The 17,997-nt window shown below is 41.4% G+C and overlaps 1 protein-coding gene across 1 annotated transcript in view; it reads left to right on the top strand.

The window, feature by feature from the left end:
* Nucleotides 1-1,151: 1,151 nt before the first annotated feature.
* LOC119495900 (serine/threonine-protein kinase 32C-like) overlaps nt 1,152-17,997 on the top strand; it is an 82,524-nt gene continuing 65,678 nt past the window's right edge. The window contains exon 1 of the mRNA XM_037782812.1: nt 1,152-1,621. Coding sequence (XP_037638740.1) covers nt 1,540-1,621 — 82 coding nt within the window. The 5' untranslated portion in view covers nt 1,152-1,539. The remainder of the gene's footprint in view (nt 1,622-17,997) is intronic.

The following is a 17,997-nucleotide window of genomic DNA, read 5'->3' as shown; positions in this document are numbered from 1 at the left end:
TGCTAGTGGGTCGCTTCCGGTTATAACTTTCACAATAAATATCTCCTTGGCGACCGTTGACTGTAAAAGTAAAGGAAGGCAGATGAAACGACACTTGAATGCTTTTTTAAATATATAAATATTTTTCTTTTCCCACTAAAGGCTTTTATCTACGTGCTCTATATAAGATAAGATAAGATAAGATAAGATATTCCTTTATGAGTCCCGCAGTGGGGAAATTTGCAGTGTCAAATGTTTCGTGGCTCCAGACGGATTTTTTTTTGTTGTTTTGTTTTTTTTGCCTAATATGGCTCTTTTGATAGTAAAGGTTGCTGACCCCTGGCCTATATAGTCACATTGCATCAATGACTTAACGTCTGTAATATTTAAGTTTTTATTCTTAAGGCAACAGACAAACTTTGGAGTCAGGAAGTTGTTTTTCAGAGCACATGCTACTGAACAGAACTCTAAAATAGAAAAATGTATATCTAAAAATGTTCTGAAATGTGACAAAGAAACATACTCCCATGGTGGCCGAGGGGTTTGGAATCAATCAGCATGTATTTCAAAGGGCAGTTGCATAAGTAACCTACCTGTGCAAGCCAATTTCGGCAGGGAGCAATGCAATGTGGTTATTTCTGAGGTCCAGCCACAGAAGGTTTGGCAAGCGGATGAACATTGAATCTGGGATACTGGATATCTGGTTGCCTTCAAGATATAAATACTGAAGATGATGCAATGAGCAGTTAGAATTAATAGATAATGCAGAAGACCTAATTATACTGAGCTATTATTGTTGGCCTAATGTTCTACAGGCTGCATTAGGCCAGTGGTTTTCAAAGTGGGGTTCACAATGACAGAATGTATGACTATTTTGGTCATGGGTTTCATACACTTTCTGTAATTAAACATTTAAAGATGCTATTGATAACATTGATAACATTCAGCTATTAAATGTTGCATTCTCCCTCCCCCTGTTCCATTGCATTTACTTCGCAACAAGTCGTTGCCAGGCACTTACTATCAATCTCAGCCATTCATCTGCTTTTTCCATACTAACTGAGATACCAGGTGATACCAGTGTCGTTTTACTATTGGTTCACAAGCTTTTATTTTGAAGGCAACATTCCATGACTTCCTTGTTTCCGGTTACCTAACGGTTTCTAACTCGACGCAGCTCTTTTACTCTCAGCTCCGACACAAAACACACAAGTCTCTCGTGTTGGCTGGCAGGCTACGGAAGACAACTGAACACTACCGGCACCGAGAGATTTATATTATATACGTCCAACTGTATCAAACCGAACAGTCTTTCTCTGTGAACACACATCTCTACAGCGGTAACGGTACTTGCTTAGTTGCACTTCATCTCTCCTCTGGTTTCAGAGAGAGAGTTCAAGTCGTGGCGCTCACAGAATAAATCTCCGTTAAAGGGAAATAACGGGACTCGGTTTTGGGTTGAAATGTACGGTTAGTATATCACTGTCTTTTGAGGAGGAGGGGGTGTTAAAACACGCTGTAGTTTCTCCTCAAGAGGCGAGGAATGCAATCTGAGCATCAATGTTTCACTGGGGCAAGTGGAAGAAGAGGATGGGAGCCAATAGTTCATCTAAGAGACCCGTGTTCGACGAGAAGGAGGATGGTAAGTGATGGAAAAGTAAAGCTTAAAAAAAACTTAAAAATAACACAACTTTAGTAGTAAGAGTTGCAACTGTGTTATGTGATGTTTAGTGTCCTTATTTAATCTTTCCAAGTGAGCACTAGCTTGTTTTATTGTGTTGTTGTCAAAGTTTCTACTTTTAAATGTTCGTAGAAGAAGACTGGAGTTTATCCTAAAAAAAAAGAGACGAAGAAGAAGTAGCCTGTTGCCTACATTTATTTAACAAAGGGTGTTTTTGTGTTTTTGGAAATGTCCAAGTTAATAGACAAGCTACAGAAGAAGAAGAAGAAACCCACTTTATTAATCCCTGAGGGGAAATACATTTTTTTTCACTCTGTTATATATACAGGACACACACATGCACAAACAGGACCTATATATATATTAATTTATATATATATTAATGAGTTGGAAATGTTGGAGGAAGTCCAACTTAATAGACAAGCTACACTCTCTGACAGTGCTTTTATCCAGAGGTGATAACAAAAAGATGCTAAGTAACCTCAAATGAGTATTTTCCCAGCAGCAGATATTCCTCCTGTGACTGAGTGGTAATGCCTCTCATTTTATCTGCATATAGACTAATTTGAAGTGGAAACTCTGTATGCTGTCAGTGTTACCTTATGTGGGCGTTATTGTGTGGAAAAGTAAAGCCAAAAAAAACCCTTTAAAATAACACAACTTTAGAAGTAAGAGTTGCAACTGTGTTATGTGATGTATAGTGTCCTTATTTAATCTTTCAAGCAGGCACTAGCTTGTTTTATTGTGTCAAAGTTTCTACTTTTAAATGTTCGTAGAAGAAGAACTCCTGCTAGAGTTTATCCTAAAACAAAAAAAGACAAAGAAGTAGCCTGTTGCCTACATTTATTTAACAAAAGGCTGTTTTTGGAAATGTTGGAGGAACTCCAATTTAACAGACAGCTACAGAAGAAGAAGAAAGGCACTTTATTAATCGCTGAGGGGAAATTAAAGTTTTTCACTCTGTTATATACAGGACACACACACACAAACAGGACCTATATACATGCGTTAATGAGAGAGATGTCAGAGCGAGGGTTGGGGGTTTGGTGCCTTGCTCAAGGGCACCTCGGCAGTGCCAAAGAGGCAAACTGGCATCTCTCCAGCGACCAATTCTCACTCAGTACTTGGTCCATGCGGGGACTTGAACCGGCAATCCTCCGGTTCCCAAGCCCAAGTCCCTATGGACTGAGCTACACTCTCTGACAGTGCTTTTTTCCAGAGGCGTTGACAAAAGATGCTAAGTAACCTCAAATTAGTATTTTCATCACACACAATAACGCCCACATAACTGCACACTGACAGCATACAAAGTTTCCACTTCAAATTAGCCTATGTGCAGATAAAATGAGATTAATGAGATAATTATTGTGTTGTGCTAAGTTGTCAAAGTTTCTACTTTTAAATGTTCCTAGAAGAACTCCTGCTGGAGTTTATCATAAAAAAAAAGAGACGAAGAAGAGTAGCCTGTTGCCTACATTTATCTAACAAAAAGCTGTTTTTTGTGTTTTTGGAAATGTTGGAGGAAGTCCAACTTAATAGACAAGCTACACTCTCTTGACAGTGCTTTTATCCAGAGGCGATAACAAAAGATGCTAAGTAACCTCAAATTAGTATTTTCATCACACACAATAACTCCCACATAACTGCACACTGACAGCATACAAAGTTTCCACTTCAAATTAGCCTATGTGCAGATAAAATGAGAGGCATTACCACTCAGTCACAGTAGGAATATCTGCTGCCTGGGAAAATACGTTAATGCCTGAATGAACCCTTTGAAATATGGACTATTTGAAGACAGATAGTTAATTGCATAATTAAGACAAGATTAGTGTCATGCATGGAAGTAATGTTAATTCACGATATCTTGTCAGTGTATGGGAAATAAGCTTCTTTGAAGTGCACCCTGAATCTCTGCGATAGACTACAGAAATCCAGTGTTGCTACAGAGCCATCATCGATGCGCTGGCCAAGTTACAGGCAAAACTTGAGTAAATTAGGTCACTTCACTGCAGGGATGTGGTCATATGGCCTCTGTGTGTGTGTGTGTGTTTAGTTCCTACATACAAGGATAACCCAATTAAGGTTGCAGCTTTTAGTCAATAAAAAAACAGGAGTGGTATGTTCTCGCCTTTTACAGCAATTGATCAAAGCCCACATCGGTTAATATATTAGAGAGAATTTCTGTTTCTGTAGCTGTTCTGTGTGATTAAAGGAGAAACCTTGAAACACAGGGCTGAACCTCTCAAGGCGGAGATGGTGCGTTTCTCCACTTTGTGCTGAGAGAGAGAGAGATAGCACACCATCTTTATTAGCAGTCAGAAGTTAGTTTACATACCCTCCTATCATCAATAGGCCTACGAATCAGGTGGCAGTTATGTATGACCTACAAAAAACTAACAACATCTGCGCTTCAATTTCAATTTCCGTCCGCTATGTTAAGCGCCGGTGCATCATTACCATCATCCTGACCTGCCTTTGTCCTATCATGCTGCATAGATGCATAGATTGAGGTCCAGTCTGTTCTTTGGTGCAAAGGTGTGTTTGATGCATTCATACAATATTGCTGTTACACGGATGTATTCAAGAGTGTGTCCCTTTATGCAGCTTGAAACACTCTGCTGAACGCATAGTGAACAGTAGGTAAAGTGGGTGGAGGGCATTAAAGAGAGACAACTGTTAATGTCAGCTTGATCACCTTGAACACTTGTGAAGCACTGATTCTGCATAGTTTAGTCTTTGTAAAGCAGCTGCTTCTCTTTTACCCTGTTCATCTTTCAAAGAGCTGCTGATAACAGCCTGAGCAAACCGTGCTGCAGTGCATTGTGGATGCTGACTTAGACTCTAGATGTCTCTTGCTGCCTGTCGGGTCTCTTAGAAACAGTATCTCTTGGCTTCTTGGAAAACAGCATATGGCCTACATTAGGCAGTAATATTAGAGCAGCGTTTGGCTCTAAAGGCTGCAAACATAATCAAGCGGTCAGGTTGATGTCCAAGCGTAGCTGCCAAAAGGGCATTTTTTTGGCAGATAGTTTGATTAGCAAAGGAAGGCTGTGGAATTGATTGAGGTGCACATCCTGCTAGTTTCGGCATTGTTTTTCCTCACTGGAACTCTTTGACAACAGCATGCATGCCGATCTGGTCTAGGTTTAGACACTTGAGCATTTCTGTGATCTTCATTTGAGAGAAGTCTTTTGTTTTTCTCTTTTGGCTGTTAAATTACTGTTAAAATTTCAGATGTGCTGGACTACAGCGGAGGCTGTACGAAGTCACTGAATAGTTCAGCACATAAACCCCCATGAAGCCACATCATGTTGTTTTTACACTTCATTTTTTGTACGGATGAAACGAGTGAGATATATTGTGACGTCAGTGAGCTTTAAGGCCCTGACACACCAAGTTGACGGTCAGCGGTTGGACAGTTTGGGGCCGCCGATGAGCGTCTGTCGGCCTAGTGTTTGCGGTGTGTCTTGTGTCTTTTTTTCTTGTCGTTCCTAATACGACCCCTCAGATTTATCTTGTGACCCTTAAGGGGGTTACTGACCCCCTAGATTGGAAATCACTGTTAATAACAGTGGTGTACAGTACAGTATTCAGAGCTTTTATTAAAGTAAAAGTAGGAATACCTCTCCCTAGAAATACTCTGTTACAGGTAAAAGTCCCGCTTAAGTAAAAGTACAAAAGTATTGGCATGAAAATATACCTTAAGTACTAGAGGTAAAACTGCTCATCATGCAGAATGGCCCATTTCAGAATAGTTTATGTTCTGTTATTGGAATTTATTGATGCATTAATGTGTCCATCACTTTAATGTTGCAGTAGGTAAAGGTTGGTAATTTTAATGACTTTATATGCTGCTGGGTAGATTCTGAATTTCCCCTCTGGATCAATAAAGTCTCATCTTAATCTTTAATGATACATAATAATGTATTTGTTGATTATAACTAACAACTAGCAACTCAAGTTAAGTTAAAAATAAATAGTGGAGTAAAAAGTACAATATTTCCCTATGAGATAGAAATATAAAGTAGCATAAAATGGAAATACTCAAGTAAAGTGCAAATATTTCAGAATTGCACTTGAGTAAATGTACGTAGTTACTTTCCACCACTGGTTAACACCATGTCCTTAGTCATTAATGATGAAACTGTGAGCAGCTGTGTGTCCAGAACACTTATGATTAGTCGATTCATTGTTTGTTTAAGACATTTTTCAAGCAGAAATATCAAACAACTGCTGCAGCCTCTTGAATGGAAAATTTAGATTTTTGGCTGCTGGTCAGAGTTTAAGCACAAGTGAGCACAACAAGACACTATTTTTAAAAAGTTTGTAGACCGAATCAGTTGTGGAAATGATCAGTAAATTATCCAGTAAAGAAAACAATATAAAATACAGCCCTAATATGAAGTTTACTCCACAAAGTTGTTAACACAGTGGGAGCTGACTGAGTCAGTGTAGCGAGTGTTTAGTTAAACTATTCAGCAGGCTCCACTCCAGACAAAGGAGCGCTTCACTCTCTCCAAGTCCTCATCTCAACTTGGAACAGCAGTAGCGTGGCATTTTTTGCACAACAGGGCACTTGTTGTGAATGTACTAAAGCGTTAGGGAGGGAGTGCACAATTGACAAATTCCTGCTTTAATTGAGCATGGCCTCAGATCTGGTGTACATGTTATTTTTGCTCCAAAGGATTTACTAAATGTGTGAGCGATTGTGCATGCAGAAGATGCTGTTAATTGTGTTGTCTGTTTATTGTGTTGTCACGCTGTTGTGTGCATTTGATCATCCTTGTTAAGCCAAAGGCAAATTTCCACTTCTGTGGACGATAAACTTCTATTCTCTGTGTAGGCGTGTGTGTGTGTGTGTGTGTGTGTATCTGAATGTCTGAGTGTGTGTGCGTGACTGCTCTTCCCGTCAAGGATAAGTGTGTGAGGCAATGAAAGCAGATTTGGTTGAGGATAAAGATAGACGCTGAGAGAGATGGCTGATTACTCGCACTGAATACTGAGGCGCTCACTTTCTTTCATTCCTGTTACAGACTCTCAATTTCTTTCACTCTCTTTATTCAACTTCATGGCTGCCTGCAGCTACTGGCCTCCTGCCACAACAGAGGGCCGCCATAATGGGCTGAACGTGCAATAGGTGGGGAATACTGGGCCGGTCATATTGCAGTCATCTGATCGCGGAGGGTGGCCACAGTTCAGATTGTTGAGTATTTCTCTGGTTGAAACTTAACGCTTGTAATGATTAAATGTAGCAACAGTTTATTTCCAAAGTACAAAACTGTCAACACTCTCTCAAAATAAACATGTAGCTAATGTAGGGCTCAATAATTTGAGGTAGGGATGCTCCGATACGACTTTTTCAGTCCCGATACCGAGTACCAATCTGATACCAGTGTTTAATTAATAAGCTGTATGCCTCACTGTGTGGAAGCGACTGAGCGAGAAACATGAATATATATACAGTTGTTTGAAGGAGATGTTTTCACAGCAGTATAACATAGATAATAGACAGGAAATTAACCACAGTAATAAAGGAGTGTATGTTGAAGTACATGCTGTTAAAGCTGTTTCTCACCAGCCCATCCGCATGCAAATTTTCCACATTTGACAACTATGCACACCGGGTCCTGTGCGAATTATCCGCATTCCCGTGTTCCATTTTCACAATGAGTTTCCTCCTAATGGCGATCAGGATTTCATTGGTCAAACATATACTGTATTTCTGCAGGCGGAAATTCGCTGAAGTTGAGGTCCGTCCGAATATTTTTTCCCCCGCACAAATGTTCCGCAGTGGTGTGCAAGCATTCATAAGAACCCACAAAATTAGTTTTTATAAATTTTCGTGCGTTTTTTTTCGGATGAAAATCCATGCTTGGTGTGAAACGTCTTTTATTGTTTTGTTTAGTTTTTTTGCCTTGGTATCAAGAATAGTGTAATTTCACTGGTATTGGTATGGACTTCTAAATTTCTTGTATCATGACATCCCTACTACATTATATACTTGACATTTCCCCATAATATTCCAATGTTACATTTTAAATTGATGTCATATTAACAGCTTCATAGTTGGCCGCTTCTGATAATAATGACAAACTGCTGGTAAGTCGGGTCTGACAATGTTTTTACATCTGAGTGACTGCACCTTCTGCTGCTGACAGCTTTGCGTAGGCTCTGTTTCACAGCAGACACTTTCACTCTGATAGTAGGAAAAGCGCAGGTGTTACTAATACCATTAACGATGGCTCTGCTCTATTCAATTGTCCCTGTAAGCCATGACAGTGTGACAGCGAGCCAGCACGCACATCACCATCACCACCCTGCAGATAATTAAGCCTTTATTCATTTTATTATTTACACCTTTGTTCTTTCTACTTGCATGTCAAAGTGCTGTGCTATCAATCATATTGTAAGGGTATAGATGTCACTTTTTCCCCAACTGGTTTTTCCTTTTTTAAACAAATCCTTCCACATCACATACAATAACGAAATAGTTGACAATGCCTCGTGTGTTCTTTTTGTCCATCTCGCCAGTCTTATGTAACCTTGTTTGCTTCAGGTGATGTGCAGGCGATGACAGTTGTAGCGGCTCGAGTGCCAGCGCGTCTTCAAAGAGATGAGCTCAGCTTGATGCTGAGGTGGCAACAGAGGGAAGAAAGGTCGCTCTTGCCTGTTGAGGTGTGTGCGTCTGTGAATGGATTAGGACCCGGGGAATGCAATTGAAGTGGTCGGGTGGAGGAGGACCTGCAGATTGTTTCGTCTTTCCTTCCTTCTGTTTTTGTCACTGCTTTGGCACTTTCCCGACCTTTGTAGAGAGGTTTGTTGTTGACCATAGATCCCCTTGTCTTTGTCATCGGAAATTACAGACTGGAACTGATAAGAGGAGCGTCTAATAAAGCAAACAAAAGTGTTACCTGTAGGCAGCCTTGCAGCGGCAGTTAGGTTAGTTCAATATTTGGCTGTCGGGTCGTACAGTGCTTTTATGGAGAAATACAGCGCTGCTTTCAGCCCGCATGCAGTTAATTCCCACCGCTTCGATTACTGAACTAGATTCATGACAGAGGGAAGAGAAGCAGCACTCTCGCCTTTGCCAATTCCTCCGGGAAACGTGAATGAAACTGTAAGTACTTTTTCACCGTGCCCAAGCTCAGGCAACCTCGTAGCAAATGAGGAGGATAAAGACTCGGGACGCAAATCACAAAGTCAACACAAGTTACTTGACAGACTGACAGATGTAAACGCTCTGTAATCCCATTCATTACGCAGGATGTGTGTGTGTGTGTGTGTGTGTGCGTGTAGTACTGTATCTGACTGTGTTTGTGGGGAGGCCTCTGTGCAGTGTAGTGAGACAAACACTGGGCTCCTGCATTGAATTCAGCAGCAGCAAACCCTGACATCATATCCCATGGAAACCAATTAAAACCAGTTTTCAGATAATCTCAGCATCCCTGCATTGTTTCTACGTCAAAGTAGTTTCAATCTTTAAGAATAATAGTCTGACTGGTTGGTTAAGTGTTTATTTAGCTTCAGTTAATTAATAAAAGTTACAGGGGGAGTATTGATTGTTCCCTAAGCCCCCTCAATTACTGTTGCTACTATGCCTGTCAAGCTTTTCACTCTTGCACGGCACAAATACAGTTTACAATTCTAACAGTGGAAGATTTAACACTCAAAATTCAGAAAGAGGTAGACATTTTTCCGGCTGAAATGACAGCCGTCGCTGGCAGATTTCATGGGCTGTTACTCGCTAACTATTCAAGCTGGATGCAATAAATTTGGTTGACTTTTTAGCAAGCTACAATATCGGCAAAGTGTTTCAGAGATAGAGAGAAAATATTGCTAATAGTTTAGCTTAGCCCTCTGCTAACCTCGTCATGACTGGTGCACCGCAGCGGTGATCTCACTGCTCACGCAGAATGCTAAACTATTAAGGCCCAGACAGTTTTTCGTCTTGACTTTACTCGTTGGCTTGCTTTCCTCACTTCCGTTTCTCTTCTCGTGCACTGATTCGTTTAAGCTGAACAGCCAGTCAGAGTGATTTCTCTTACTGACGGGCTCCGCCGCCGATTCAACATGCTGAATTGGCTGAAAAAACTCAGACACAGGCAGACTAGAGCCGACGGTGCGGGACACACCGAAAAAACTAGGCTGACAGACGCTCACCAGCGGCCCCAAACTGTCTGATGGCCAACCGTCAGCTTGGTGTGTCAGGGCCTTTTTTTAGAGATGGAGAGAAAATGTTGTTAATAGTGTAGCCTTCTGCTAACAGTAGCCGAAGCCGTGAGCCTTTGGCTGCGGCACTTTTTGAAGTCCATCTTCCATTTTTGGGTTGCTTTGCAGTGTAGGCAGCTGTTGCCAATGCTGGAATAGCAACTTTTTCTGCAGGATAGTTATGGGCATCCAAAGATTTATACACCCTCAGTTTCAACATGTGGAGAAATCTTGACAGACATGCCGTGCCTAGTTACAGTTGCTAAGCTATGATTGGACAATCTCTGTTTTGGGTAGGCGTTTAGCCAACATCCAGTGATTTATTGATCTATATGATGATGTGTTGTAGTAATAATTCTTTCAAAATAATAAAATCCATAGTAGTAGACAGAGTATATGCTCTTAACTTCAGAACAGCAACACAGTTTAATCTACTATCGTAAGATCTTAAATTTCTATCTCTATGATTACAAAAGTAGGCAAACTTTTTGAACTGCTTATGAAATGATAGCATTTTTTTTTAAGGTCGTTCGTCTGAGATTAGATTTTTCCAGAAGGCTATTTGTATCTGAGAGAATGAGGTCAGAGGAAGGTGACTCTGTACTGCAAGAGGACAGGACAGGACTGCCGGCCACACCACGCACCACCACTGTACTTCTTTATGTTGAGCTTTGAGCTCACTTGTGTGGCCAGAGGGTTTGTCACACTCATTATGATCACATGCACACAAGAAACAAGGTTATTGGGAGAAACTGGGTTATGGCAGGAAATCAGAGCGTTTACATCCGTGTTACTGTAAAACCTGTGTTTACATGGTCAGTAATCTGATTTCTCTCCTACCCCCAACCATCATTTTTAACTAAGGGCTGGATGCACCACTACAAGTAATAATGTTCCCTTTCCAGCTGCACAAAGCAATACTTCGCTTGTACGAAGTCATGCACAAGTTTTTTTTGTAAAAACCCAGAAAGTAACCTGCTTACTGTTAAGTGTACACGTGGCTTAATCCCTTACCCCAATAATGGAAACTGAGTTTCTCATTTACATGACGTTTAAGATCTTAGATTGCTGCAGACAGCCAACAGTAACCAGGTTACTTAAGCGCATGCAAACACACGGACTCACCGGTGGTGCACAAACACACACACATCCATATTCTCATTCTTGAAACGCTCTACGGTGAATGGCCACCGAAATGTGACACTATCAAATCTGACAGTGGCTCCTCCTTTCCAGCTGCCCGTTCCACCCCGGGGGAGTGTGTATGCAAACAAGCCTCCTTCACTTCGTAGATCAGAGGCCTATAAAAACAGTCACACTGCTACTTACAGGTGTCGAAGGAGATGTATCTGAGTCGATTTCAAAGTGTTGTGTAAAGATAAAGGGGGTTTTGAAATGTGGGTTCGGGCTGAGGCATCATGTGAGCGCACACCTGACTGGTGAACTGGATATACAGCTCTGGTGCTTGTCCTAAATACCTGTGAGGACTCACAGAAGTCAGGTGTATCTGGGCCAGAACACAATGTGTCCTGCCGGTGCTTCAAATTGGAGCTGCTAAGGGGAAAGAAATAGGCCACCGTGTCCATCTCCTCTCACCTTAAACGCACTCTATAAGGCAGTGTCATACACGCTATGCTGCAGTTTAAGCACTGTTTGGCAGCATTAAAGTATTCTATCTCTTAATATGGTTGGAAAGCAAAGCTACAGTGTTTGTCTCATAGAAATAGAATAGGAGTAGAACGGATATTGAACTGTTTTCCATGATCATTTCACTAGTACAAAAGAAAATGCCGATTGTTGTACAGTCATCAGTGGGGCTGTAAAGTGTCGTCGCAATCTCACCGGGAAGAGAACAGACGCAGCTCTGGAGGCTGGATGGTGGTTAGTTAGCTAGAAGAGCTTTTCCATTAGCACATTTTGCCACACCGAGTTAAACCATGCCGCACTCGAAATGGACCTTCTCCGTAGTCGGGCCAAGGTGCCAAGGTTTCACCCCCGTGTGGGTTGCGGTGACGTCTCGCCGGCTGCGGCCAACCCTGGACTAGCCCCCCTCTTCCTCTCAAACAAACCTGTGTTGCACGACTCAGCTCATGTCCTTGCAGAAGACCAGAGGACGTTGTGTGTGTGTTCAGCTTTGAGTACTTTTGTAGCTTTTGACTGAATCTCTGTGGTTTAGTTTCTCTCTTGCGTCCCTGTTTGTACATTCAGATATCTGCTTTATTTTACCGTTTTGCTTTCAGCTGTAGGCTGTAAGAGTCGTATTAAGTTGCTGCTGATGTAAACCCTCACAATCCTGATTTTGCTGCATCATAATAACAATTTTTGAATGACAAAGTAACGGGGGACTTTTGTTATGAAGAGTTTATAGGAAACTAAATGTTTATCTCCAAATTAGCGGAGCTTTGTTAGCGGCTCTTATATAGCTGCTCCTTTGGCCACGGTGCAAACCTCAAGTGAGTAGCTCTGTTGTAATAGAGTGCTACAAGGATGAAGTATTTTTGTAGGCCAACCAGGAAGTTAGCATCCCCCTGGTTCCTCATTTCTGGGTTTTAGGACTCATCCCTGTAGCACTGTATGGCATTGGTACACATAAAAATGCCCCCCCCTCTGACCATCCTGCTACATTGATTTGAATGGGAATGTCCGTTCTACTCCTATTCTATTTCTATGGTTTGTCTTGCGTTGCACTGTGATACTGATCAGTCTTTTTCCTCTGGTTAATACATGCATACAACATATGGTTGTATATTAAACATTTTTCCGAAATTGATCTGAATTGGGATGTTATCATGAATAATTTGTGGTACATCAGCTCCGTACTGCTCTTTTGTGTTCTGTGTTCATATGAGGGCAGCTGGTGTTGGAAGTGAAGATGCATTATTTAGCCTTCAGTGTACTTTTCACCTCTGAGGGGCTGAAAATAGTTCAAAACTGAGGCAGTATAGAAGTGGATAGTATGTACAGTACAGGCTTTCTTTTCTCTAAAAGACTCTTTGTGACTGCTCCTCCTCCTCCTATCCCTCTACTGCATTCCCTCCCACCACCTCCCACCGGGCTCTAAATAGATCCCTAATGTATCCCTCTGTGAACAGTCGAAAGGTTACTATGGCATTTTAACCCTGTAGCGTGGTCTATTTGTGCCCCGCAATGTGTCACAGCCCAGTGGTTTGTGAAACCGGGTCCTACCGGAGATGCACGAGGATAGATGATGGGAGCAGTTAGGGATGGCTGTTGTTGAGATGTAGTTCTTAATTGGAAGAAAAGGTTTGAAACACATCGGAAGCAGGAAGTTTTGGACCCACTGAACAGCCAGAATAGAGCTAGTGCTAGCATGTCCGACTCACTTAAAAACAAGCATAAAACAGGGAACATTCAACTTGTGCATGGTAAAATAGAGAATATTGGTATTTATATATATTCTTTATTGCAAAATACCTTATCATTAATGAAAAGTGACATGTTTATTGCACCTTAAAGGGGACATTTTATGGAAAAACTCACCTTTTCAGTACTTGTGCACATCCATTTAGGTATGTGGAGTGCCTCCCAACCCACAAACTGTGAAATAAGACGACCCAGGCAGTTTTTTATGGGCTGCCTAGATCAGAAAACACACGATTTAACAAGCCGTTCAGATTTGGCTCCCCTTCCTATGTCACATGCTGGTTTATTATAATATCTATCGCTCACAGCTTGAGAACTACCTTTGCAAAGGTGTACCATGTTTTTCATGAAGGCCAATCACAGCAGGAGGGGGGTTTAAAGAGACAGGTAAAACAGAGCGTTTCAGACAGAGGGTGAATACAGGTATATTCAGACAGACCAACACAATCTCATGGGAAGGCGGATAAATAGCACCACATTACAAGGACAATCCGTGTGTCATGAAGACGCATTTTTGGCTTTTCGCGTGTTATTTGTACGCCACGCAACAAAACTACGGTATGTCTGTAGTTAGGTTTAGGCGACAAAACCACTTAGGTTTCAGAAAAACGTCATGGTTGGGCTTTAAATAAGTACGTAAGCTATGTAAAATACATACAGAAACAACGTAACATAAGTACTAAAGAAACATCACAAACAAACGTCATCACACATGACAAACGTCACTAACGTAACTTACAAAACAAAACACTCGTCTCGAATACCGGTCTCCTGGTTGAAAGTCCTGAGTTTGTTCCACCTCCTCCCCCTCCCGTCCACCATAAGCAGTCTTTCTCGCTTTTTATTCTAGGTCATTAACTCTGAGCGTATTTACGAGGATGCGTTTACTGTACATTGCAGTCAGTACAGACTACATGGCGTAGAAATGACACGCCAAAAGCAAGAAAGCCGTTCCTATTATATGCTAAATGCCTTTGCATTATCGTGTCATTCATACGCCTTTTTGGGTGAAGGGGCTGGACAGACAGTATATGAGAATAATAATGTGTTTTTTGTACATTAAAGCATGTAAACATGTTCTTGTAGAAACCCCAAATAAAAGTATGAGCCTGAACTTGAGCATAATATGTCCCCTTTAAATCTGCTAAAAATTGTTTTGCTTTTGCTTCTAAAATATTTTGGTTTCTTTGTTATTCAAGTGAGATGGAAAGAGTCTCAAAGCCAATATTTGATACGAACCATAACCCAGCTTAGGCTGTATCTTCAGCTTTAATGACTATGCAGTGGCTGACCTGGTTTCAGGGCGCTGGGTTGGGATGATGACCTTTGAGGAGTCAGGCTCCAATTAATCCATTGTTTTTTCACCGGAGAAACCTAACAGGAGTAACTTACACGAACATTGGCTTGCAGCGAATAAGATCTTTATTTATCGCCTGACCTAACAAGCGATAGGTAGTTCGCCGTAAATCCAGCACAATCCCTCTGTTTTTATTAATGAGCCAAACATGATGAATACACAATGTGCCGAAGCTTGCCCAGGAGTTGTGAATCACACTGAATTAATTATGCCAATGCAGGGACTAGCAGATGATGTGGCAGCTCTGTAACGTAAAATAGACAGAGAGAAATAAACACACACACACACACAAAGGGACACATTGCTATGGTAACCTCAGAAGTTTTCACACGGTCCAGATGATGTTTCTTTGTGACAGTGCTGTGCATGCGAGAGTCCCCATGCTGCAGTGCAGAATTATCCTCTGAAGTGCTCTCTTCTTGCTCCCTCCTCGTCTTGACAGCCTTTAGATGTACGATACAGCCTCCCGTAGTGATTTCTCTGTGTGTAGAGGTCCAATTTCACATCTCCTCTTTCATTCTCAGTGACATGGCTCCCTGCTTGTGAAGATTTACTTGACATCTGTGCAGCTTTTTCGTACCTCATTCAGCTACACAATGCTGTGCATACTCACAGATACTGTACACATGCTTTGCATCGTATTGCAACCGCGTTACCACTGTGTACGTGTTTGTGTAGATGCATGGGGAGCACATTTGCAGGTGGGCGTCTTGTGTGAAACTGTAGGCCAACCAGTGGATGTTACTTAAGTTAAAATCCTTTACATTTCGGTCCTGGTTCATTTGGCGACACCCATGGTTACTGTGGTAACAGCAAGAGCGGTTTACTGGTGCCAAAATTCATGAGGCTGCACTCCTTGTACAGCCACGTTGTCAGAAATAAAACAAAAGAGCAACTGGTGCTTTTGTTTACAGTGCAGCCAAATAAACTGATGTTGTTTTATAAAAAAATAATAAATGCAACTGCGATCTGATTTCATGCTGTACACACACAGAGAGAGAGAGAGAGAGATAGAGAGAGAGAGAAAGAGTAGTTTTCCTCTCAACAGTAAAAGGAGTTGGAGGTGTGTAGCGTGTCACCTGCAGCTCTTCATCTAACAGCTCACTGTGACTGCTTCCTCTTGTGCCATTTCTCTCTTGAAAAAAAATGAAAATGATCCACTACAAAAAAGAAATTGCAGAAAATGACCATGTCTTGTTTTGTAGACGTATTTGGGATGAATGATCGCTGTGAGCGTTAGCTCCAGTGACAAATACATTGTGTTTCCTACGAGGAGAGTTAAAGGTAGGGTTGGTAGTGTTGTTCAAATACATTTTTCTTTATGTTTGTTGAAATTCTCATGACATCCTGACAGCAAGCAATAAATGCTCTGACAAAAAAAAAGAAAAAAATCCTGTATCTGTGGCTGATATGGATGGATAACTTAAAGAGACATGGCAAACAAGATTACTGGCCAGTGTCTCCGTCCACACAAGTCTGGGAAGAAGGGCTACTGTAGGTGAATGATGGATGTAGAAATCAACAGGCATTGCTGTTCAGGGAGAAAATCAGTATCTTTTGGCAATGAAACATCCAATACAACTTTGATGGTTGATGTGTGCGTCCCTGATCTATACCCTCTATTGATCTTCCAGTTCAAGCTCTTTCTAATTTGGTGAGTAACCTTAGCAACAAGGTACAGCGTATGAATCACATGCCCCACTAGTTGTTTTTGAATAGAGGTTCATCACATTAGTGAAGCACACAAACACAGCCAGGGCCAGATCAAGCCTTAATGGCTGCTTTAATTTTCCAGCAGTGTGACTCTTTTGTGTCATAATAAAAGCCGTCCAGCAGATGAAGATAAAAAAAAACACTCTCGTGGTAATTAATGCACATGCAAGGAGACTCAAAGACGGTATGACCACATGACAGTGTGCCCGCAGGGATCGTCGACTCACCACTGGAATTGTATACAGAGTTGCACCGACACACCCTCTGTGCACATCTCCCCATCCTTGTCCAATTATCAGTTGAGATCCATAGCTGAAATAGTCACGCCTGTAAAGACAATGAGCTCTGTAGTGCTCATGAATATTCATGGCATGCTCTGTTTAGAGAGGCCGCAATTAGGCTGTATTAGCGCTCTAGTGTACAAGGAGAAAATGATGATGATGGCTGCTCAGTGATGATAGTGATTTAAGTAAACAGATTCATCAAATGTGGCCTTCAGCGCGCGGCGGAGCTTTGAAACTGAAGACAGCGAGCATTTGCTCTTTGTCACCAGTTATAGAGTAAACCATAGCTACATACAAATCTATTGGGTAAACAGGGAAACACCATGTTTCAATGAGGCAGTAGCTCTGTCTTTGTCATAAACAAGCAAAGTATATGTGGAAATAGAGCGGTATAGCGTTGACTTTCTTCACCTGATCCTTATTTCTTATCAACCCGGTCTCACAGGAAGGCATATTAATACCACAACGTTACACGGACATTCAGCTTGTCATGAGTACGCATTTTAGCCTTTTCGTGAGTCATTTGTTTGCCACGCAACTAAATTATGGTATACGTCCGCAGTTAGGTTCAGGGAACAAAACCACTTAATTAGGTTTAGGAAAAATTTCATGGTTGGGCTTAAAATGAGTTTGTAAACTAAGTGAAATACGTACGGAAACAATAAAACACAATTACGGAAAACGTGTAACAAACGTCACTAAAAAACGTGACAAACGTCACTAATGTAACTTACAAAACAAAACACCAGTCAACACCGGTCTCAAACACCGGTCTCCTGGTTAAAAATCTGATGTTTGTACACCGCTTTTCACGTTTCATTTGTACGCCACGCAACTAAATTATGGTAACGTCAGCAGTAAGGCTCAGGCAACGAAACCACTTAGTTAGGTTAAGGAAAAGATCGTGGAAGTGGCGTTATTTAAGTATGGAAGTTACGTGACATATAAGTCAACGTTTGGGTTAAAATAGGAAAGTGGTGTAACTTAAGGTAACTCATGGTTGGGCTTGAAATAAGTTCCTAAACTAAGTAAAGTACGTACAAAAACAACATAACACAACTACGGAAAACTAGTCACAAACATCACTTAAAAACGTGACAAACGTCACTAACGTAACTTACAAAACAAAACACCAGTCAACACCGGTCTCCTGGTTAAAAGTCCGGTGTTTGTTGGACCTGCCCACAATAAATGGTCTTTCTGGCTTTTTATACTACGTCACTAGCTCTTAGCGCAGCATTTATACGCGGAAGTGTTGACATTGAAGTCAGCACAGGATACATGGCGTACAAATGACAGGCAGGAATCAAGAAAGGTGTACTTATTGCACGCTAAACACCTTGCGCATTATCGTGGCATTCATACTCCTTTTCGTGCGAACGGGCTGT

Source organism: Sebastes umbrosus, chromosome 10 (genome assembly GCF_015220745.1).
Source record: "Sebastes umbrosus isolate fSebUmb1 chromosome 10, fSebUmb1.pri, whole genome shotgun sequence".
NCBI classification, from domain to species: Eukaryota; Metazoa; Chordata; class Actinopteri; order Perciformes; family Sebastidae; genus Sebastes; species Sebastes umbrosus.
This window is presented reverse-complemented; position numbering and strand designations above follow the sequence as displayed.